At 38.7% G+C, this 23,995-nt stretch overlaps 2 protein-coding genes across 4 annotated transcripts in view; one reads left to right on the top strand and one right to left on the bottom strand.

The window, feature by feature from the left end:
• Positions 1 to 12,697, bottom strand: part of C6H9orf85 (chromosome 6 C9orf85 homolog) — a 64,706-nt gene extending 52,009 nt beyond the window's left edge. The window contains exons 1-4 of one of the 2 annotated variants that reach the window (XM_033440183.2): positions 12,199 to 12,697; positions 11,441 to 11,543; positions 10,607 to 10,678; positions 8,831 to 10,232 (exon numbers count right to left, since the gene is read on the bottom strand). In XM_033440183.2, coding sequence (XP_033296074.1) covers positions 10,132 to 10,232; positions 10,607 to 10,678; positions 11,441 to 11,543; positions 12,199 to 12,300 — 378 coding nt within the window. In that variant the 5' untranslated portion in view covers positions 12,301 to 12,697 and the 3' untranslated portion in view covers positions 8,831 to 10,131. Of the gene's footprint in view, positions 1 to 8,830; positions 10,233 to 10,606; positions 10,679 to 11,440; positions 11,544 to 12,198 lie in introns of those variants that run through there. The other variant, XM_004276389.3, reaches the window with a different exon arrangement.
• Positions 12,698 to 13,252: 555 nt separating this feature from the next.
• ABHD17B (abhydrolase domain containing 17B, depalmitoylase) overlaps positions 13,253 to 23,995 on the top strand; it is a 37,312-nt gene continuing 26,569 nt past the window's right edge. The window contains exon 1 of one of the 2 annotated variants that reach the window (XM_004276390.4): positions 13,253 to 13,392. The gene's annotated coding sequence lies outside the window, so the exon portion shown is untranslated. The remainder of the gene's footprint in view (positions 13,393 to 23,995) is intronic. The other variant, XM_049710782.1, reaches the window with a different exon arrangement.

Here is a 23,995-nt window from a genome sequence, read left to right as displayed (position 1 = left end):
TTTCTTACTGGGTAGCAAAAAGTAGGCATTAATAAAGGTGTCTCTAGAGAATCCCTAAGATGAGTGTTAACTACCAAGATAAACCAGGATTTTTATTTAAATATACCAGGGAACAGCCAACGAAATCATCATATGAGGGTCAAAGAACCATCCATGGTTCAATAATAAGGAGTTTAAATTAGAGCAACAGCATCACATATGTAAAAGTAACCATAATATTCTTTCATATGGATGATAAATGACAACTTATCCCATGACTATTCTAACTTTATTAAAAATTAGATCTAGCATTATGTCCTACAAGCATTCACATTTACAGGAAACATGATATCATATTACTATAATGTCTTGTGATAAGGGCTAATGATGGTATATAGAACATTCACAAATACAAGTATATACTATGATGTCAGGTATATTATTCAATTTGATGACTTCAGGAACATGAGTAATTTCAAAACAAACAAGTCAGCCACCTGGTAAGACAGGGCTGAGCATTTAGTAATATATAAATCTTTACAGAACAACAAAGCATTTAAAATAATCCCTAGTGTAGCTTGGTATTTCATATGCGTGTTGTAAACGGCCTTCAAAACCAGGTGCAATTAATATAAAGCTACAACAGAATTCTAATGCTGATGGGCCATCACTGAAAATTATTATACATGTATACTTCTATCACCTACAAGAAGAAATACTTCTTTGTTAATAACATATAACTCTGCCAAAGCAAAAACAAAAAAGAAAATGTGTCATACAACTCCGTTCCGTAAGGACAATTTGAATAATTACATTAACTTTAGAATATAAATCTAACTATTCCAGTTAGAAATGAACTTGATAAAATATCTAAGAAAATATGCACCATAAAGTTCTAAAAATGTAATTCAACCTCATAAGTAGATAAATTGGAAGACATTTAGGACTGAGGTTGAATCAACTCCAAAGCTAAAGGAAAGTTCAAATTTACTCTTGATAGTTTTAGAAGTCAAAAATCCTAAAGAGACCAAATCAATCACTTGGAAAATCAAATCACACCAATTTCTTTCATCCCAAAGAAGGATTATATCAAGTCGTGTTGTACATTTAAGCAGTTAAGATGATCCATCAGGATGCTTGCCTACATCCACTAATACTATTTCTGTAAAGAAAGGCTGGTCATCCAGGCACCTATAACTCTCTCTCCTTTGACTCCAAAAGCCGTGACTTTAAGGTTATTTAAAAATACTTCATATTCATCAAGATAATGGTTATTAGAGGAGAGAGTGGTGGTGAATAGGAGAGGTCAGTGACATTCTCTTGATCTGAGTTGACTGGGTTCAGTTTGTGAAACTTCATTGAACTCTATTACGATTTTTGCACTTTCTATATGTTGTATGTTATACTTCAACAAAAGTTTAATAAATGAAAATGCTCCATATTTACCTTTTTTCACTTTTTAGAGTAGTTACTAGTCTGAGATTCCTGAATGAAGGATACATACCATACTCATCTTTTGCAAATGCTTGCTACATAACAATAAGACAGATGTCATGTCAATAAAGACAGATGAATTAACAAAGACCAACAATCAATTATACAATGTCAATAAGAACTACTTGATTTGCATTCCTTCATTCCAGAGCACTGAACTGCTGCTACATATTACGTAGTACACCATGAGTAGTTAAAAAAAAAAATGCTTGAGCCCCTCCCGCCAGAGGTGGATGGCATTTGTGTATGTACACGTAAGAGAGAGAAAGAAGCCAAGACATATATACTAATAACTAATAAGACATGCACTATATGTGTGGTGAGAGCAATAAATGCCACAGGGCAGGAGTGAGACATTCCAGTGGGATTAACCAGGAAGGGCATTACTGAGGGCGTAGTACAAGCATGATGAACGTCTTAGTAAGATGAAGGAATGGACCAGCATTTACAGAATACTTAACACTGCATGCCAGGTACCATGTGAGCATTTTCATAAACCTTACTTAACTTTCACAATATAGCTAAACTCACTAAGATCTTGACTAGTTAAGAAATTTATCTAAGATCACAGAGCCAGTACATACTAGAGAATTTGACCTAAATCTTTTCACTCCAAGATCAATGTCTTTCTACCACACCATGCTGCCACTGTCTTGAATAAGAGCTTGATATCTGTGGCCAAAAATCCAAATCTGAAATCTGACAAAAAAAAATTTTTCCTACCCAATGGATGCACTTCAAAATATTTTTATTCTTCAAAGTAACTGTATCTGGGCTTCCCTGGTGGCGCAGAGGTTGAGAGTCCGCCTGCCGACGCAGGGGACACGGGTTCGTGCCCCGGTCCGGGAAGATCCCACATGCCGCGGAGCGGCTGGGCCTGTGAGCCATGGCCACAGAGCCTGCGCGTCCGGAGCCTGTGCTCCGCAACGGGAGAGGCCACAACAGTGAGAGGCCCGTGTACTGCAAAAAAAAAAAAAAAAAAAAGTAACTGTATCAAAACCAAAACAAAACAGACCACATCTATGTATAGGAATGATGGCCTAAATTGACAGTTTTGGAATTCTAATTCACAGCTTGAGATCAACCTATTCGACTATCCTTTTTGGTAAAAAGGTCTCAGTCAACCATAGTCTTCTAACAAAAAGCCGACTACCAAAATAATGAGGTTATGAAAATTAAGATAATTTAACAGTTGACAGTCTTGCTGACAAACTGAAACACAGAATGTGAGAAAAGGCCAAGAATCAAGGGTAATTCTTACATTTTGGTTTGAGGAACTGGGTAAATAGTGGAGTTGTTTACAGAGTTGGGAAGCACAGGAGGAGGAAAAGGTTTGAAAGAGAAAAATTAAGAGTTCTTTCTTTGCCATGTTAAGCTTAAGAAACCTTTTTGATATTTAAGAATAGAGGTCAAGTAGGTAGTTAAATATACAACTTTGCAGCTTAGGAGAGAGGTTGGCCTGGAGTTCCAGATTTGGAAGGTATCAGCATAAAGATGGTAAAGTCATGGACTGAGCTGAATGAAAAAAATTATTTCAAGACAGTGCTGGAGAGGCAAATGCTGCTGATCAACTGAGTGAGATGAGTACTGAGCATTAACAAAGATTTGGCAACACAGAGATCGATGACCTTGACAAGGGTGCTTTTAGTGGAATGGTATGTACAAAAATTATTTAAATAGGGATAGAACAAAATGGGAGGTAAAGAAATGGGAGATCCAGGAGCTTTTCTTATAAAGAAGAAAGAAGTAGGCTGGGGCCAGAAAAGAACATGGGTTTTATCTAAGGAGGATTTTTTTTTTTAATTGAAATAACCCATTACAGATGGAAAGATTGATGATGCAACAGAACATGGACAAATGAGAATTCTTAAGCCTTTAAGTCCTAAGGTAGGCAAGAAGAAATGAGCTCTAGGGTGCAAGGAAAGGGACCAGTCTTAGGCAGAGACAGGCACTTCATCCACTGTAACAGGAAGGAGAGTGTATGGGTGTAAGGCCAACTGGCCCGAGGCAGGGGAACACAATCAGATTCACAGGTTTCATCAGACCGAAATTCTCCGGACCACCCAGTTCCAGAAACTGCCCTGGAGACATTCCGGACCACCCAGTTCCAGGAACTGACCTGGGGACTTTGCACCCGGCCCAGCCTTCCCGCCTTTCGAGGGGCGGGACTAACGGTCCCCTAGGATACCCGAAAAGACCACCAAATAAGGAATACCCTGCGCCCTCCCAGATTCACCACACCCCTTTCCCTTCTTCCCCTATAAAATCTTGCCCAACCCTCGCCCGCGTGCGACTTCTCTGGCCCCTTTCTCTCGGACCAGTGAACCTCGCCCGGGAGCGCTCCCTAATAAAGCTCACTTGAAGCTTTCCTGTTTCGCGGTGCCGTTTGTTAAGATCCGACCTTACAATGGGTACAGATGCAGGTAGTTTGGTAGATATGATGGTGGATAGAAAGCTGGATCTAAGCAAGGTTAGGATTCTGTCAGGTAAGTACCACAGAAGGAAAGAAGGATAAGGGATTTGAAGTACATGCAAAAGAGCAGTTGTACTGATAGAACATGGTCTCCAAGCTAGATGAGGGAAAAAAGGACATGAATGAGGTGCAGTGGAAAGTGGAAAACTTAATGTACATGAGCACCCAGTGGAGTTAAAAAAAATTATTTGAGTAATAAGGAAACCAGGTAAGTAGACAGTGGGTTTTTTTGTTGTTCTTTTTGTTTGTTTGCTTGTTTTAAGTTTATAAGAGGAGCAGTTACCAGCAATGAGGTTTAACATTTGACCATGGGAATAGATTTCTGAGGTGGGGGGATCTAAAAGCTGTGAGATCAGATGTTTGATTATCCATGTGGCTGTAGCAATCACTAAGTCTAATGACAGGAAAACTGTGGAAAAGCAGTGAGCTGGGTACTAACGAGGAGGTAAGGATGGATCTGGAGGGGAAAATAGTCTGATGGCATGCATTTCAGAAGAGCTGGGGTTCTGAGCAAGGAAAAAATGGACTAAAGCAACAAATGGGAGAAAGGGTTCTAAATGAGGGGTTGAAGATGTGGGGTGAAAAAAACATCATTACTTAAAGACTATAGGGAAACAAGAGTTCCCAGGAATAGTCAGGGCAAGAAAGTGAACGAAATTTTATTTTCAACACTATGTCTGTTTGATGATAGTAAACTATCAGTTCCAGGAGGCAAATTGGAAGGGTTAGGGGAAGGGGACATTGAAAAGTTCAAGGATTGTATCAAGTTAGGATCTACATAAAGCAAATGAGTATAAAATTTCCCAGCAAAAATGGCCAACTTGGGAATCCTCGACACTAAAAATGCAACCGAAACAAATTAACAAACACCTTTTCTAAGCTTCATGAGAGCAGTTCAGTATCTTTCCAATAAATTCCCTTTTTGCTTAAGTTAGCAACTAAAGAATCCTAATGATAATCACCTGCATGTAGAGGGCCTTGCATACATAGACAAGTTCAGAAGAGGAATGTTTATTCAATTCATTCAGTATATTTAAGTGCTATTTGGCCTGGAGTGATAAGGAAAATCTCAGAAAGGAATCTTAGGCATGTTAGCTATCCGTTTATCCCCTTTCTCATTTCATTTCTTCCTTTCACAAAAGTCAATGGTGAGAAAAAGTTCAATAACAATTAGGCTGGAGTGAGCGGGCAGCAGGGTTGCTCTGAGGACAAACAATTCTCTGTACACCTGCCTGTGACCTCACAAAAACACTTGTGCAGGTGTGGAGAGTCCTATAGCTTAAAATAACAAATGCCGCAGCAGTCTGTAACTGTCATCCCTGAGGTTCCTTGTCCAACTGCGCCACTCCGTACTACACAGTGTTTCTCCAAACGGAAAATAACCCATTTGGGGAAGAGTTAATATACATTACGACTTTCTCTCTCTCAGGTGAACTAATTTACCTAGATGAAGAATTCTGAGAATACTTTATTTCTAACAGGGTAGTATTTAACTTTATGTAGAAACAAGTGTTGACAATGTAATTATAAAATTTTATAATCCAACAGTGAGTATGGTAGTATTCCTTAACACATAGACCAAATCAAGACAAATTAATTTCAGTTGTCATTCATTGTACATAAAATGAAATGTCTACAACATACGGTTGATGTAGAAAAAAACAACTGTAGCAGGCATCAAAAATAAGAAACATGCAAAATCAATTTATTGGCTTCAAGTGGAAGCACCTTGAGAATGTAGGTATAATGAAATATCCCAAAACATGGATGAGATTATTTTGTGTAAAAGACAGGGAATACTATACTTCAAAACATTCAAAGTAGTGAATATTCACTGGCACTATGACTTTTATTTAGTACAATACTCTTATGTATCATAATGCCCCGCATACCATAGATTAAATCACCTTGTCAATTGAAAAAGTATGTTGAATTTAATAAGAAGTCAATTGGGGGGAGGATACATTTAATTTCAATCCATGTAATAGACAGCCTTGGTGAAATATATCAAAGAGCACTTCCCAATCTGGAAAAAAGATCAAAGGGGGTCCCAGGTGATCTCCAGAATGCCAAAGATGGTTACCTTGAAACTACAGTGGAATCTATTTCTGCCCAGCTGCAGATTTGTTTAATGGCTACTCACTCATTTAAACCTTAATTGTTGAAATCCATTGATTAAGAAATAACACTTATTCCCATGACTGGCACTTCATAACTCATACCAAAATTACTCACATCAGAGATAACACAAACCAATCTGAGACCATTTCCTAAATTACAACATCTTTGGGCTCGAGGAGATAGGACAAAGATCCCATATGACTTGATTCCAAGCTACCTGAACAAAATGAGCCTTACCAATAGTATCTTTTCCATAGCAAGGTTTTATTCATTCATCTTACAGTGTCAGGCATCATGGCCAACTAAATTATTATGACTCTATCCTGGAGTCAATCTAGGAAAAGTAAGATCCAAGCTCAGTAATCTTTTTTTTGTTGTTGTTGTTGTTGTACGTGGGCCTCTCACTGTTGTGGCCTCTCCCGTTGCGGAGCACAGGCTCCGGACGCGCGGGCTCAGCGGCCATGGCTCACGGGCCCAGCCGCTCCGCGGCACGTGGGATCTTCCCGGACCGGGGCACGAACCCGTGTCCCCTGCATTGGCAGGTAGACTCTCAACCACTGCGCCACCAGGGAAGCCCCAGGCTCAATAATCTTATGAACAAGATCCACTTTGTTTTTTGTTTGTTTTTTATTTTTTGCCACACCACATGGCTTGTGGTATCTTAGTTCCCTAACCAGGGATCGAACCCACGCCCTCAGCGGTGAAAGCACAGAGTCCTAACCGCTGGACCACCAAGGAGTTCCCAAGATCCACTTTGTAACGACCATCTGTATTTCTCTTACAGAGAGATAATATTTAACTTAAGGGTCATGACTGGAGTTTGTAGATAAAAGCTTAAAAAATGGGAAAATATTAGAAGACAACTATTAGAATTAATTTGACTTATGGTTAGCTAACATATTCAATATGACAGAATGTCAACCTGTCATTTGTTTTCTTTCTGGAGAAGTTAAAAAAATAGTTTTCTTTTTAAAACATACTGATAATAGGTAGTATTCCTACAACTTCCCCAAACAAAAAGCAAACAACAAAAACAGAACTTCATGACATCTGAGTAGTTAATCAGTCATTCTGCGGTCATATCTGTTTATAATTGAGGTAAAATTTATATCAGTGTCATGCACAGACCTTAAATGCTCAATTCAATGAGTTTCAATAAATGCTTGTGACCTTCATGTTTCCGTCACTCCAGAAAGTTGTCCTGAACCCCTTCCAGTCAATTCCCCCACCACCCAAGGCAACTACTGTTCAGATTTCTATAGATGTGAGAAACACCTGACTTCTTTCCTTCCACACGATATTTTTGAGATTTACCTACATGCTTGCATGTATCAGTAGCTTTTTTTTTAAATAGCAGAGTATTTCATTATATGATTGACACAATCTGTTTATCTATTCTCTGTTGAAGGATATTTGTGGGGGGTTTTGTTTGTTTTTTGTTTTGTTTTGTTTTTTTGGCTATTGTGAATAAAGGTACTTGTAAACACAGAATCCTGTTCTGCTGTATAAATGTAATCATATCACCTTAAACTTAAGACAGCTTTCTGCCTAAACTAGGGGCTGAGGGTCTTGAAGGAATTAGCATCGGCTTTCACACAAAATGAGTGAGGAGCCCCACCCCTGCTCCAGAGCCCTGGCTGATTAGATGGGACCTGCTCCAACCAGCCCGTATCTGTGATACGTGACACTCCAGGGTGCCACACTTTATGAGAATAGACTCTTTCCCCCGAACATTTCAAACAGGTAGTGTTTAGGGGTAGTGTCAATAAAGCTCATCTCTGTTCCAACCCTAATCTGGTATCACATTGCTTCTATTATAGACAAAAACACAGTATTCAAAAACAACAACCAACACACAGACACAAAAAGGGACTTTTAATTTACCCGTTCTTTAAGGTCTCCCAGCACAGGCTACACCTAATCAATGCATAGCCAGCCACATGCTATTAATACAACTTTGGGCACATCATTCACCTCTGAGTCCTAATTTCCCAAGATGCAAAATGGGATAACTGTAGCACCTGTCTTAGGGTTATTTTTGAAGATCAAATTAGATAATACATATCAAGTATTCACAGATGCTAACATACTTAAGTACATAGCATTAGCTATTATTAACAAAACTTTATTTCCAAAACTATTTAGAGAGTATAACCTCAGATTTTCCTTTTCCTTTTCCATTTCAAGGTAGTAACAAGAGTTGCCCAAAATGAGTGTGTTCCCCCCAAAATTAATTCACATTTAACTGGTATTATGTAAACCAAAGTCTACAGCCAGGGAAGTTTTGGCTAAATAATTTTTTTTTAAACTGCAAAACATCTAAGTGTTTTATGCTAATGTACACTATGACCCCCTAAAAGTGAGATCTAGTATTGACCACGAAATTGACTTCTGCCCTAACAAAATCATGTGATCCTGTGGCTCTAACACTTTCAGACATGCTAGTAAAAACAATGCTGACTACACATATGAAACAAACAGCATCCTTAAGAAGATAATATATGCTCTTCCCATTTCATTTAGTTAAATGCTATCCATCCTTCAGACCTCAGGGAAGCCTTCTTAAACCCTCCAAACTTACTCAAGACTTCCTGCTAGATACTCTCAAGCTTCCCTTAGACTTTTCCTTCCTAGCTCTTACTGCCATTTGTATTAACATACTCAACAAGATTATTTGATTAATGCCTGTCACCTTGCCCACCAAACTATAAGCTTCAATTAAAGGCATGGCTGTATATTATGCTCAACCTTATACCCCTAGTATCTACCACAATGTCTGGTACCAAATAACTGATATGGAACAAATATGTGAATACAAGAATTCACTGCAACTTTATTTGTCATAGTGAAAAATTGAAAACAACTCAAATGTTTATTAATAGGAAAGTAATTAAATAAGCTACTCTACATATATATTATAGAATATTATACAACCATTAAAAAGAATGAGCTTCATCTCTATGTTCTGACATACTCAATTTTCTAAATGAGAAAGGGAAAATGCATTTTATTTCATATGTACTATATTGTGCATAGATGTCTAAAAACATACACATCTAACTCTTAACAGTGACTACATCTGAAGAGGAACAGGCCTGGAAAAAGGTACTTTCACTTTTATACTTTATACATTTCTCTGTTGTTTCAATATTCTTCAACAAACATGTATTTCTTTTCTAATTAATTTTTTAAGCTTTGAGCAACTGCAAGTCCACATAAATTATCATATGCTTTATGCTTCCACAAAGCAAAAAAAAACAACAGAACTGGGGCTAAAATGTGGCTTTTTCTTGGTCCAGTGTTCCTTCCACTACACATTATTGCCTTTCCAATAAGGGACACAAGCTTGATATCGATACAATCAATATTTTAGTACCAAATGACTAGAAGAGATTTAAACCTACTCCCCTCTCCACCTCACCTCTGCAAGTCATGAGAGGGCACTGCAGGCCAATGGCCATAGAGGCTTCTTTTAATAACCCCAGTGACAGGGAGGTTACAAAATTCTAGTGCATGCTCCTCACTATTAAGACAATTCTTAATTAAGACAATTATATTGAGCTGAAACCTATCTCTTTTACTTTGACCCGTTGGTTCAAGTTTGGCCATTTGGAATGCGAAGCTTCTCTCCTCTTCTGGAATATATTCAAGTATATGAAGACAGTTATCACCTGTGTCTTTTTGGGAGTGGGTGCTTTACTTAGATAAACTTTCCAATAAAACAGCTGTCATTATCCAACTTCTAATTTCAGTCCTGACAAACTGCTTGGCAGACGAGGAGACGGAGAACCATCATGTAAGACTATGTCAAAATAATGAGGTACAAGTAGTCAATTGTTACTACAATCCTTCAAGGAGAGTTACAGAGAATCATGCACATCTTACCACTCCTTTATTAGATGTTGCTGAATAAAACATCTTTCTGGTATAAAGCACAGGAATGAAGACAGGGTCAGATGCTTCTGACAAAATCTTGGCTTTAGACAGCTACACATAGATGGTTCAAAAATTTGCCATGAATGCAGCCAATTATTAGTCCTCCATCAGACAGATGAACAATCAACCTAATGATCTTCCTCAGTAAAATATTTCTTGCTGTTTTTGTTAGAACCTCCAATAACAAAGCACCTGGTGGTTCTACCAATGGACGAATGAGACTTCCTCACTATTTAAAAGAGACAAAGGAATTAATGATAACAGTGATAAACAAAATGAAACTCAGGAACTGAACTTGAGACTCATGAAAACATTTCAGACCATAATGACATGGTTGTTAGATAACACCAGAAAATACACGATGAAAAGTACAGGAAGTCTAGGACGAAGTACTAGAACAAGAAGTACAAGTTCAAGAAGTCCTGTACTTAAAAGGACAACAAGCACAGTAAGCGACACTGTAGCTAAATACTTATTAAAACTGCTTTTTATCACCTGATGAAAAACAATCAGCAGTAAATGCTTGTGAAAAGACTTAGAGTAAGAATACAGGGCAAGATAGACATCTATTTGGAATAGCACAGCTTTTTTACTCTGGTTTACCTATTGATGACAGGCACAAACTTGGGAAAGTCTTCCCAAACGTTGCTCCAGGTTTTCCTTCTGAATCTGAACCTAATTAAGGGAAAGGAGAGGTCCTCTGAGCGCCCAATTGAAAATATCCCTCCTTATTCTTCTTTACTCAACTGTGATTCCCTTCATCATAATTTATAATTATATATCTCTGTGCTTATTGTCCCATGACCCAGAAAACCATAAGTTCCTTGAAGGCAGAGTCAACTCTTTTGAACACTGTATACACATGCACATGGGACCCTGTACATGAAAGATGTTCATTATATATCTGTATAGTGAAGACAGAAAGGAAAGAAAAAGGAAGTCACTGGTTACCATGAACTGTCACTTTGGGACTTCCCTGGTGATGCAGTGGTTAAGAATCCGCCTGCCAATGCAGAGGACACGGGTTCGATCGTCAGACCTGGAAGATCCCACATGCCGCGGAGCAACTAAGCCCATGCGCCACAACTACTGAGCCTGCGCTCTAGAGCCCGCAAGCCACAACTACTGAGCCCACGCGCCTACAGCCAGTGCTCCGCAATGAGAAGCCCACGCACCGCAACGAAGCGTAGCCCGGCTCGCTGCAACTAGAGAAAGCCCGCACTCAGCAACAAAGACCCAACGCAGCCAAAAAAAAAAAAAAAAAGTTACTTTTCTTGCGTAGCCAATGTTGGGAAATTTATCACTTGTTGGACACTAATGATCCAGATCATTTATATATATCATTTAACCTCTCAACAATACAGGCGGGTTTCTCATTTGAGACCAAAGTAAGACTCAGAGAAATTAAATATTTAATAACTTGCTTAAGCCACACACCTAGAAAATTTGAGCTCCAGTTTACGTTAACGTCAGGTTTATCTGATATGATGGCGGCTGCCCCCAAGCTGCTCTTGTCTTCAATTATCTCCCCTCCATACAGCTAAGTGAGGAGAGAGAAATACTTAACAGCAAATTAGTAGCTGTATACAACCCAAGACCTCTGGCTATCTATACAGTCTGAATTTCCTTCCAGCTTAAATAAATCTGCTAAATAAATATAAACAGCAACACAAGCAGTTTTGCATTCATCAAATAATTTGATTCTCAAAACAATCTTACAAACGAGAGAGAAATTCCCATTATGTTGGTGTGGACACTGGGGCTAAGAGGGCTTAAGAGCTTTCACATTCTCCCTACAAACCTATGGGCCTGGGATTTTCCAAAAAGAAACAGTGACTGCATAAACCTGGTGCAACATTTGAAAAAGACACTAGCGTCATAATGCTCGTTTTCCTACTGCAAATATGTAATCCAAATGGGAGCGTTCAACGACTCAATTTTCCCTTTGCATTTTAGGTTTGATGAGGGTCCCGTTCATTCAGTACAATTAGTCAAATGTTCACCGCCAAATATATTTACAAGGAGACAACACATCCAGGTCAAAGAAAAGGCTACACTGCAGCCAAAACTAACTCTGGGCTGCGGTCCACATTTGCCCTGGCCAACTCCTCTCACTTCCTGAGAGCCAACTCCTCTCACTTCCACTGAACCATTCCTCCCTGGAGTCAGATTTAGTGTAATAGGCAGGCTCCTACCTTGGTCTGAACACTCTTATCAAACTTGTCATTTTTGAAGCTAAACGTATTCTGGTGCCTCTGAGGCCTGGAACGAGCCACGTTCCCCTTCTGGGAGCTCATCGCCGAAACAACAACCACCTCGAGCTGGGACAAGGAAGATGCACCCAAGCCTAGGGTACCAGGAACTATCTCCACGGAGTTCACGCTTCTGTCTCCGACCCGGAAGGAACTTAACCAGCATTTCTGCCTCCGCCTCCGGCATCCCACGTGACTCCTCGCGGAGGTCAAAGGACACCTTTCGGCCCTTCAGCTCCAGCAAGGGTCTTTTACTCAGCCCAATCTCTACCCCTCCCCATCCGCGAAGCCTCTTTCTCAAACCCGGCGAAAAATCCCACTTTCTTCGAAGCGAGAATTCCCCCATTGGTCCGAATGTGGCAGTCAGCCCAAGTGAAGGGGAGGGAAAACTTTGCTCCTATTGGCTCTTCTTTTCCGCAATCCCCGCCTCCTGCCGACTCAGCTCGGCCTCTCCGGGCGCCCTACTCCTCTGGGCGGCTTGTGATTGGTGGAAGTCGGGCTAAACTGGACTCCGTCCAACCCCCGGCCCGCTCGCAGGCTGGAGTCCGGGTCAGCCTTGGCGCTTTCGTTCAGTCAGTGACCAAGTCCTAGCTTAGTGAGTTCTCTGCTAGCCCCTGGGTTCCCTTCCAGCCTCCTTCCCGCCACGAGAGCGAACCCCGCTGCCGGCAGGCCGAAGGGGAGCAAAGAAAGGAGGATTAAAAAGAAGAAAGACCTGACTGGGTCTGGGTGGTGTCTGCAGTGCCAGAAAGGGAGGTGGCGGCGGCTGCGGCAGCAGCGACCACGGCCGCGCGGGACGTGAGGCCCAACAGCAGCCGACGGCGGCGGCGGAGGCGGCCGCTCCAGCGCCTCGCGCCGAGGCCGTTAGTCAGCAGAACGCGAACCCGTGTGGAGGAGCAGGGCCGTCGCGAGGCGAGACTCGGGAGCGCGAGCCGGCCCCCTCGGGCGCCGCCGTTCTTGCTCGTCCCGGCGCCGGGGGCTGCCGCCCTCGTCCCCCCTCTTTGGCCGGGCCCGCCCGCAGGCCGGGAGAGTCGGGCGGCGGCAGCAGCGCGCATCGCGCCTCGTAGAGGACAGCGCGGCGGCAGAGGTTCTCTCCTGGCCCTTTCTGCCTGACGCCTTGCCTGCGGCCCTCAGGTGCAGGTGCGTGGGGCCACGGGGGGCCGGGGCGCTGCGGCTGGGCTCGGGGAGGGGGCGCTAGGCCCGGAGCAGCAGCGCGGGAGGGACGAGCCCGGGCCGGGCGGGGGGAGGGGAGCGGGAGGCGTCTTTGTTGTTGGCGACTGGGATGCCTCTCGGCGCCGGCAAAGGCGGAGAAGCCACTCCCGATCGCGTCTGGGTTTTTGAGAAGATTCTCTGTTGGTTCGGTGAAGGGGAGAGGTAGGAAAGTCTTCGTAGTCGGTGAGGCTGCGGGAGTCTGGGGGCGGGAGAGGGACGGACAGACGGACTGGCAAAGGTCTTGGGTCCTTCTTGCAAAGAAGGGCCTCATTTCATTCCTTTGCTATTCTCCCTGTGGACGGAAAGATGGGTTCAGGTTCACTTTTCGCTCCCTGGCTCATTGTGAGAGTCGCGACGCCTGAAGGCTGTCTCCTGGATGTCCTCGTGTGTGCCAGCCTAGACTTTAGCTCGTTTGTGCACCGCGCTTGGTGATTTGTGTATTCTGGTCCGCCGCCGTAGGGTGGTTTTCTCTCGATGGTTGAACTCTACTTGTTTTCGAACTCTAGGGTAGGCTCATCAGGAATTGTTTTTGAATTGAAAAATTAGAAGTTTTCTTTGGAATTTTTTTTAACCCTGAAACGAAAAGTTAGATTGTACTGTTGTGAAGGGCTTTTGTAAAGAAGAGAGTTTAACCCTGGCTTCTTATTCAAAAAAAAAAAAAAGAAAGAAATGTTCAGAGCTTTGATCCGTGGAGATTTCTGCCAACGCCAGGATATAACTTTTTTAAATGACTCATAGATTTAAGTCAGCGTGAAGTGGATTTGTTAAGCAGAAGGATGAGTAACGGAATACAGGGAGGGTGACCTTTAAATTTTGGCTGTTAGCTTACAAAAAGGCATTCATGTTTAAAACTTTTCTGTAATATGCAGTACTTGATCCGTAAGATAATTCATTGAATTCTTTTTAAGGCTTCAATAAATAAAAAGTTTGGAAATCTCGCGTCATTTAAAACTACTAGTCATTAGGTAATGAGTCTGAGTAAAAAGTCAGGTACATGTTGTAAGAGCATTCATCTGTTTACATTAACAAAAAGACTTAAAATAAAATGAACTTTTCTCTATGAAGAGTTTGTCTCATACGTTTATAGCATAAACTCATTTGGGTGATTTATCTAATATCTAATCAGAGCCAATATTTTGATAATTATCATAATTGCCAGTGTTCTAATTTGGGTGCCCAACTGTTTGGTTGGGAGTAGGGGTGGAGGCTTACTTAAAGAAGAGCAGTGGAGATAGACATGTTTCACCTTATAAAAGAAATAAGGTCCCTGTTGTGCAATAATTGCTATATTACTTGAGATCCAGGAGGAAACCCTCACCTATATTTTGACCTCTCTTTTCTCCTGCTGTAGAATTAATAAGGTTAATTGTCAAGGATAGGATTAGAGTTTTAGCACGCCTAGGCAGTTTTAATCTTGTCACTTGCTGTGCAGTACTGTAGTTGATAAGTGGCTTGTTTCCTTGAGTATCTTTGCCCATTTTGAAACGTGCATGACATCTGACAAAGAATTTTCTATTTCCTGTGACATACAGAATTGCCATAAAGCATTATGGCAAAGTAATGTTTTTGGTAGTTTAATGAACACAGAAAAACTAGGCAGTTAGTGTCTGTTCCAAGTTTTGTCGCTGAATTGGTCTACAGCTCCAGGCAAGCTATCCCACATCTGAGTCAGTTTCTCCATCTGTAATATAGGACTAATAAAATGTGCATTTGCTCACTATGTAGAAAGGGCAGTGAGAACCAACAGTTCCTCTGGTTATGTGACATTGATTGTTTTAGTTAATAAGAGTACTTTTTAATGCAATTTTGTTTTGGTATCATGAATTTCAGTTCCTTGGTGAAGAATTACGATAAAGAAACATAGTTATAATAGGGAGACTGTCTATCCATATGCCATCACTTAGGAAGTGATAAACTCAAAATTTCTCCATTGTTAAGAAAATATAATTTGGTGTCATATCTTTAGAATCAGTGATGACAAGAAAATAGAGTGACAGATTGACTTGCTTGGTTTGTTTACTGATAGATTTTATTTCTAATATATCCAAGGTTTTGCTCTTAATTCTCAAAAATTACTCCTACCTACTCCTACCTTTCCTATCCTGTTAAAGATTTCTCACATAGCAATATGGCTCTCAAACCCAGCCTTGTGAGTTGGAGAGGAAAAATGATGCTTTATGACTTTATTACAGATGAAATAAAGCCTAGAGAAGTTCGTTATTTGAATTGCCTAAAGCTACACAATTTGTAAGAACCAGAACTGAGACTTGAATCTGGGTCTTCTGACTTCTAGTCCTGAATCTTTGCTTTGGAGCAGTGTTTTCCAAACATCTGTCTAGGCCCAACAGTTTTCGCCAACTGAGGTGAAATGAGAAATAATATAGCAATGTAAGTATTGATAATATACAATATAATGAATATTCATGCACTCATTACCCAGTTGGAAACTTAAAACTACAAAACAAAGCTTCCTCTGTACTTGGTACCCCTCTTAAATCCTATTCCCTCTTTTCCCCACTCCCAACTGCTAACATGCATCCTTCCGTTTATACTTTACTACATTCCTTTATATCCATGAACCCTATATGGTTTTTCTTTGATTGGTTTTAAGACTATTTAAATATGAATTTTGTATCTGTAGCTTGCTTTCTTCACTGATCATGCCAAGATTTATCTATGTTTATTCAGGTAGCTCTAGTTTATTTTTACTGTCATATGGTGTGTGTTTCATTATGTGACTGTATCAGGTTTCTGTTGGTCATTTTAGTTGTTTCCAATTGTTTGCTTATTAAACAGTGCGTAGGGAATATTCCGGTGTATGTTTACTTAGGTGCATGTGCAAGGCTTCCTCTAGGGTAGTGGTTCTTGAACCTATATCCCATTTTTAAAGTAATATTTTACAACTTCCTCATTACTGTTAAAATGAAATTCATAATAATAAACTTACATTCATATTTTAAATAAAGTAATGCCCTGACTAAAATAAAGAAGTAATTTATAACAAAGTAATATATTGCACTGTGTCAATGCTCAGGCTCAACCACACTGTAATCTTGCTACCAAGTGTGATAGTAGACCAGTAACATTAGAATTCTGGGAGCTTGTTAGAAATCAGAACCTCAGGCCCTACCCTAGTGATTCAGGTGCTGAATATTAACAAGATTCCCAGGTGAGTTGAGTGCACCTTAAAGTCTAAGAAGCACTGCTAGAAGAAATAGTAGTAGTAGATACTTTGCACGGATAGGATCACCATGAATAGGACAGCTGCTAAAGCAGATTAAACAGGTGTGTTGAATTGGCCATTCAAATACCAACAGAGGCACTGATACTGATAAGGGAGTTTCTGAAATAACTAATTTCAGTAAAGTTGGAACAAAAATAAAAGTGCAGTCTTCTCTCTTTACACAAGGGTTGCATTCTTTAAAATCTTCACCTATATTAAAACAATACAAATATACTTTGTGTTAAATCCTATTTATTAATATTTGACCTTATTTTTTCCTTCTGTTCCCTTAAATGATTGTCCAGCAGAATGTTCAAAAGTCATGGGACGTGTCACAGCATTATCTTTACACACCAAGTGTGCCTCGTGTCCCTGGTATCTATACAGTAGTACCCCATTCGTTACAACAACTAAAAAGCCATTATTGAGAAAGATTGCACTGGGATACAAATCTAATAGTAGATTGCTAGAACACAGGGTAGGAGCTGCTTCTTCAACTTGATTTGATAACTACCAGTTTTCTCTCCAGAGTGTTTGTATCAGTAATGGATTAAAGGGTCTGTTTTCTCACCTTCCAGATACTTTAGACTTGTTAAGTTTTGACATTATGAGGAGTATGAAATGTTACTTCATTGTAGGTTTCATCACACTGTTGAGAACACTTTCATTTATTTTTTGGCTATTCATGTTCCTTCTATGAATTGCCTATTCTGTTTTTCTACGGGTTTATTTTATTGATTTGTAAATGCTTTTTATGTATTCTGGATAGCAATGCTTGGTAGGCTTTACAGATATTTTCTAGTCATTTGCATGCCTTTTCACTTTAAGTATGGTATCTTTTGGTAACTAGATGTTCTTAATTTTAATGTCAAATTCTTCTATGATTATGCTTTTTCTCTTTAAAGGAAATCTTCTCTATCTTGAGATTATAAAGATTCTGTTATAGTTTGTTTTAAAAGTTTTACTTTTTCACATGTAAATCTTAAATACACATGGAGCTATTTTTATAAATGAGGTGTTTGTGAATCTAAATTTACTCAGTAAAAATGACTACCCTTTATACTGAAATTATTTTTATGTTAATGTGTGCTTATGAAATTATAGTGATAGTATATTATATTTAGTTTGTAACACCCCTTTGTGGCAAAATTAAAACTTGTTAACTCTTTTGTCATTCCAATTTTTTTTTTTAATTTGGATCGAACACACACGCTCTGCATTGAAAGGCAAAGTCTTAATCACTGGCCCGCCAGGGAAGTCCCCAATTTGACTTTTTTAATAAAAGGTTTGGGAACCACTGCTTTTAGAGTACTCTGATTCCTTTTTTCATCTGTGTCTCACATTCGGCCTCTAAAACATCACAGAAAGTGAGCAGGTACTCTAAGGTACTAATCTTTCATCATTTGCATCTCCACATTTTACAGTTTGTTTTATGTGTCTTGTCATCACTTTTTATTCTGCCTAGAATTTTAAAAATGATACTTATTATCCTAATTTTTTAACAGAATTTCAGACTAAATTCAAGTATTTTAATGTTAATTTGGCTCAGATGTAGGTCCTGTTTTGTTTTCCCAGGAATTAAAGGTGAAAATGGTTAAACAAGTCCTTGTACAGTTAAAGATGAAAAGTGGGAAAGGAAGAATGGGCCGGTGTCTACTATCAGTTACTCTTCTAGGTTTGAGGGGTGCATCTGTAAACAAAATAAACAAAGATCCCTAACCTTCTAGAGCTTACCACCTAGCAGAGGACCATACACAATATGCACAATAAATATCTAATATGTTAGAAAGCGATAACTTCTAAAGAAAAGGTAGAGAATGGTAAGGAGGAAATCAAACGAGGAAGTTTTGACCTATTAAATAGGTCTCCCTTTTGAGAAGGGGAGAATGAGCACAATGTGCAGTGAGGGCATTAACCATGTGGATAATCTTGGAAGAGTGGACAGAATATAGTCAAGTTAAACCTATGTTCCTGGCTCTCCCATTTAATAAGTTGTGTGAACTTGGACAAGTTGATTGACTTAACCTGAAGCCTTGATTTCTTCATATGTAAAGGGATGATAACCTGAGAAAAGTATTATTAAGATTAAAGGAGACAACAAGTAAAAGCCCCTACCTCCTTCCCTCCCTGCCCCAGCCCCCTGCCATGTAGTTTCATGTAGCACTCTGTACTTTATTTTTATGGCAATAGAGATAGGGGTCTTTACCCTTAAAAATACATACTGCTAAAGAAATTCTTTTCATTATGTCTGTCTTAGCATATTTAACTAAGATTTATTTTTAGAATGTAGCCACAGTGAAAGAATAGGATTAAGAGAATAAGTATATGCTTGATGTAGGTCAGGATGAAGAAGAAAGAGACGTTGAAATAACCTCATTAACTTGGTGTAGGCAAGTCTCCATTCCAATCCCAACAAACCTGAAATAAAAGAAAACGCCTCCAGGAACAAAAGTAGAAGACATTATCAGTTTATCTAGTGCAACAAATTTGTTTGGCTTCTGAATTTACATTATTCTTAAATGTGTTTTGAAAATTAAAAGCAGTTGAAATAATTCCTGTAATAAACTACCCCCCCCCAAATTCCATCAGCAAACTGTAGCCTAGATTTTTTGTTTCTGATTAGTATCCTGCTTGGTGTACTTATAATTTTTCACTCTTTAGCTTTGCCATCTCCACCCCTAAAAAGTAAAAATTATTCTCCACACATCAGCTATTAACGAGAAAATAATGCCATTCGGTAACTTGGTTTGGCAAGCTTACATTTCATTCACAGCTTTTTAACAGACCTCACTGTCACTTTTATTAATGAAGATTTAGGGCGGTTAAGTTAATGGGAGTGAGGAAGACCTTTAAAAATTATGCTTGGAAGACATTCTGATAGAATTCCCTAGGGTAGTTGCTTTCAATTTTTCATTTGTTAAAATCCATAAGAAGTTTTGCTTTCGTGACCTAATACATGCATATGCACACACAAAATAATGTTGCACCTAAGATTATCTAAATGCTCAGTAGAATGAATGGAAAAGGAAGTACTCAGAAATAAGGATAGATGCCAAGAAGGGAAGAGGGTGGGGGAATCATGTATGACATGTTAAAGAGTTTAGATTAATCCAAGAGGGATATAAGACCTATTGAAAGATTTTAAACAAAAAAATGAAATCACTTGGCAACAGTGTAGAATGTGCATTAGAGGGGTATGAGATAGATACTACTGAGTGACTTTTTAATAAGTTGAAAAGTGGTTGAGCTAAGATGTGGCTGAGGGGATGGAGAGGTACCTAGGAGTTAGGCCTTGATTGAATGAGAAAACTGAAGAGAGAGGGAGGGAGGAGGAGGGAAGGAAATACAGATTTAGATATTCAGGGTCTATAGCTTAAGGGAGAGGTCTGTGCTAGAGATTTAGGTTTAGTTTTTTAGATTTAGACACCATCAGTGTATAAATGGTAGTTAAAGCCAGGGGTATGGCTGAGAACAAAAGACAGGAAGGCAAAAGACCAAAGTTGTAGCTAAAGCATAGGTTTGGGCGAGTTAAACAAAAGATAAGAGGACAATAAAGGGCAATTTGTAAATAATAATAATAATAGTGTAACCTTTGAAAAGATCACCAGAAAAACCTAGATTGGAAGTTAGTTTCAAGAAGGAAAGGAGAGGATGATGGTGTTTAATTCCACAAGTGATTGTGTAAAAGGAAGACTAAGAAATACCCAATGCACTTGAAATTATGAGGTTACCGGTAATCCTAAATGGATCAACAACTTCATGATAGATGTTAGATCACAATTCATTTTGGCCCTCATGGGGAACAGTGGAAAATGAGAAGTAAAGAAGTTTGATTTTGAAAGATAGTCAGAGAAGGTAGTAAAATCTAGATATATACACTTTTTTTTTTTTTTTTTTTTTTTTTAAAGAGGAGACTCTTGAATATGTTTATAAACAGCAGAGATGGATCAGAAGAGCAGGAGAGGCTGAAGATACAGGAAACATCAGAGAGGATAACTGGTTAGGCAGGGTCTCTGAAGATGCTAGAGGCATTGGAACCCTCCAGAATATGTGTGGAGGAGTCGGTCCTGAGGGAGTGACACTTCGCACAGTCAGGATTTGATTGATTTCGAGGGTCCAGAAAGGGATTATAAAATACATGCCTGCATTTTCCAAGTAAAAAGAACATCTTTTCTGCATCTAGTATGGCAGGAATTTAGATGTCTCATTTCATGTTCCCAGTAACTCTGCACAGTTTACAAATAAGATTGAGGCTCAGAGAAGTACTGTGATTTGTCTAAAGCCGACACAACTTAGAAGGTAACTGAGCTGTGATTTGATTGCATTTATATCTAGTTTCAAAGCCCAGTAGTTCTAAAATTTTTTATTTTTGAGGGGAACAGTGAAATTTCCAAAAAGGGGGAAGGATAATGAGAGGCTACCAATTGAAGTTTTGCTCAGTACAATCACTTCAAAAATAAAAACTTAGTACCTATTACCATTTCTTAGTTTCTTACAAGAGTTTCATTTTTCACAAAAAAAGATATATTTTAATGTTAGAAAACTGTTGAAAGGATATAATCTCCAAATAGAGGGCAAACCTTTAAATTTATTAACTCACTACTTTTGTCCATAACTTTTCTCATTTTGCTGAAGAATGGTAAAAACTTGATTATAGGCCAGTACCAGCCCTCAAACCACCCATGCCAACAAAGATTCATGAAATGAAACTTATATATATACAAAAATATAGTACATTGTTACCATTGTATAACAAACTTCAGTTGTTATAGCTGAATATTTTATTGTGTTCAAAAAAACTAAATATTGTATTTCCCCCATGTTAGAAACTTCTTTCATATTTTGTTTTGCTGCAAATTGATTTCTAAGGGTTCTCATTACCAAACTTGTAAGAAATTAATAAAATGATAAACAAAAGCAACTCCTAGAAATTCAAAGCATTGATTCACAAACTGTTTCCTTTTGTAAATTTCTTAGATACTTCTGGGTTTTGTGTATTATGGCTTATTTTTTAAATTGCTGAAAGCCGCTGTAAATCTAAATACTTTCAGAAATAGAAAATCAAATTGCTCTAACAGATATTTTGTACCATTGCTTACTACCCTACCTTGTCCCACTTTGGGAATATTATCCTGGATACATAAACTTATTTGCTTATAGAAGTGTAAATATTGCCTAACCAACTATAACAGTACATCTTTAATCAACACATGTGTATCTTATTTTTTTAGAGTTCCTATCAAAGTGAAGAACTGACTTAGTTCCATCTTCTTTAAGTTTGAAGTTCTGCTTCTGCCTGTGATGGCACTGGAAAGTAGTACTAGTAATACAGGGGGGAAAAAATCACTGTTCAGGGGCTTACAGTGGGGCACTGACTGATAACTTATCACTTAGGGACAATATGCTCCACCTGAGGGCTGCAGGAGTGAATCACTCAGTTATTTTAAGTGCCCAAATCATTTAAAAGTGAATGCTTTAAGAATATAAATTCTTCCCACTAGCACACATTTCATCCCAAAAGAAACTGTCAGTAGCAGAGAATGTTCAGTTTTTGCCAATACAAAATTTAAATTAACTCTTCGAAGTAACTCATGAGTACAAGGCTCGCTAAAATGGCTCCCAAATTAATCAACTTGGAAGAATTTCAACTTTTTTTCTTTTTGCCACCATTCAAATAACTTTTAAAAAAGGATTTTCTAGCCTTGTCAGAAGATACTCGTGATATAACTTAATAAAGAAAAATATAGTATTATAGCTTTATAATCAGGAAAATGGATTTGCTATTGCAGTTAATGGGTATTAGCCAGATAAAACATCCCCAATTAGCACATTAGTAAAATGTGCATGTGGTAATTATCCTTAACTTACTGGTCTGCTTATTTAACTACCTTTCTTAAGGATTTTAAGTATATCAGAAGGTGTTTTTTTTAATGCATAGAGTGCAATGTAAATAGAAGCATAATTTGTTAATTATTATGGTTTCCAGAAAGAGTCAAGCCATAAATTACACACATTAGTGTTGTGAATCCTGGTTCAGAATAACAAAACAAAACCTATTTTAATTATATTTAGCATTATCTATCTCAGTTTATGTTCTGTCAGGTCTTTAGGTATAACTGAAAGTTCTTATTTTCTTTACTCTCTTTCATTTCATTAGTAAATTATTATTGATCAGGTGCTGCCTGTATACTGCTGAAGAAAACACATGGTCACTAACGTCATAGTAAAGACAGTAGGCATTAATCAATTAAGCACACATGGCAAGGATCACAATATTCAACTGTAAACGAAAAGAACTGGGTGCTATGAGGAAGAATAACAATTTAGATTTGAGGCTTTTAAGACGTCTGGGAAAAGTGGCATTTGAGACTGGAATATTGAGAGGTCAGAGGGAGCAAATGAGGCAAGTGTGCAAATCCTGACTTGGAAACAGCTTTCAAGAAACTGAAAGAGGGTGAGTGAGGGAGTCTGCAATCATAGAGGTGAAAGTATCAAGATAAGTTTGGAGGCGTAAGCAAAGGCCAGGTCACACAAGGCCTTTAAGGACCTGTGGAGAAGTTAGATTTTATTACAGGTACAGCGGGAAGCTATCAAGGAGTTCTTGAGCAGATTACTTTGTAGGCTATGTAGAAAAGAAATTGTAAGTTAGGAGAACATATGAATGGAAGAAATTCACATTTACTCTCAAATATTTTCCATTTGTTCGTTTACTCACACATTCTACGTTGTTCCTTCTGCTGTGTTATTCTACATAACCCTGGTCACTCCTTTATTTGTGAAAGCCAGGAATTACTATAAAAGAGTGGAAAAGGTAACCTCAGTAAATCAAAGGAATTGCATGTGTTCTCACCTGTAATAAAGGATGAAAGAAATTGTTTTTCCAAATTGAACTCTCCGTTTAGTATTTATTTAGACTTTACAATATTGAGGTCGAGGTCATTGAAAACTACCTGTTTGATACTGTTTTAACTTAATTTCAATCATGTTCCCACAGGTTTCACAATTTTTGTTCTCTTTAAAATGTTATACTTCAGAGGCTATTTTTATATTCTTGGTATTTTTAATAGAATAAACAATCAAATTTCTATAGGGTCAAGGAGAGGAAGGGAATTATATCCAGTTGTATAAAGAGCAACATTGTGAACATAGGATACAATGCCCCCCAAATCCAGGCAGATTACAGAGGAGAATTAGGATTTAGCATAATAAAATATTCTTGCTGGAAAAGCTCTAGATGTTATAATTGAATCTTCTCACATTAAAATTGAGGTAGTTGGGGGCATAAGAGCTCATTTAAATAGAGTTGTA

Source organism: Orcinus orca, chromosome 6 (assembly GCF_937001465.1).
Source record: "Orcinus orca chromosome 6, mOrcOrc1.1, whole genome shotgun sequence".
Classification (NCBI taxonomy): Eukaryota; Metazoa; Chordata; class Mammalia; order Artiodactyla; family Delphinidae; genus Orcinus; species Orcinus orca.
The sequence above is the reverse complement of the archived record's forward strand: the minus strand, read 5'-3'. Positions and strand labels throughout refer to the sequence as shown.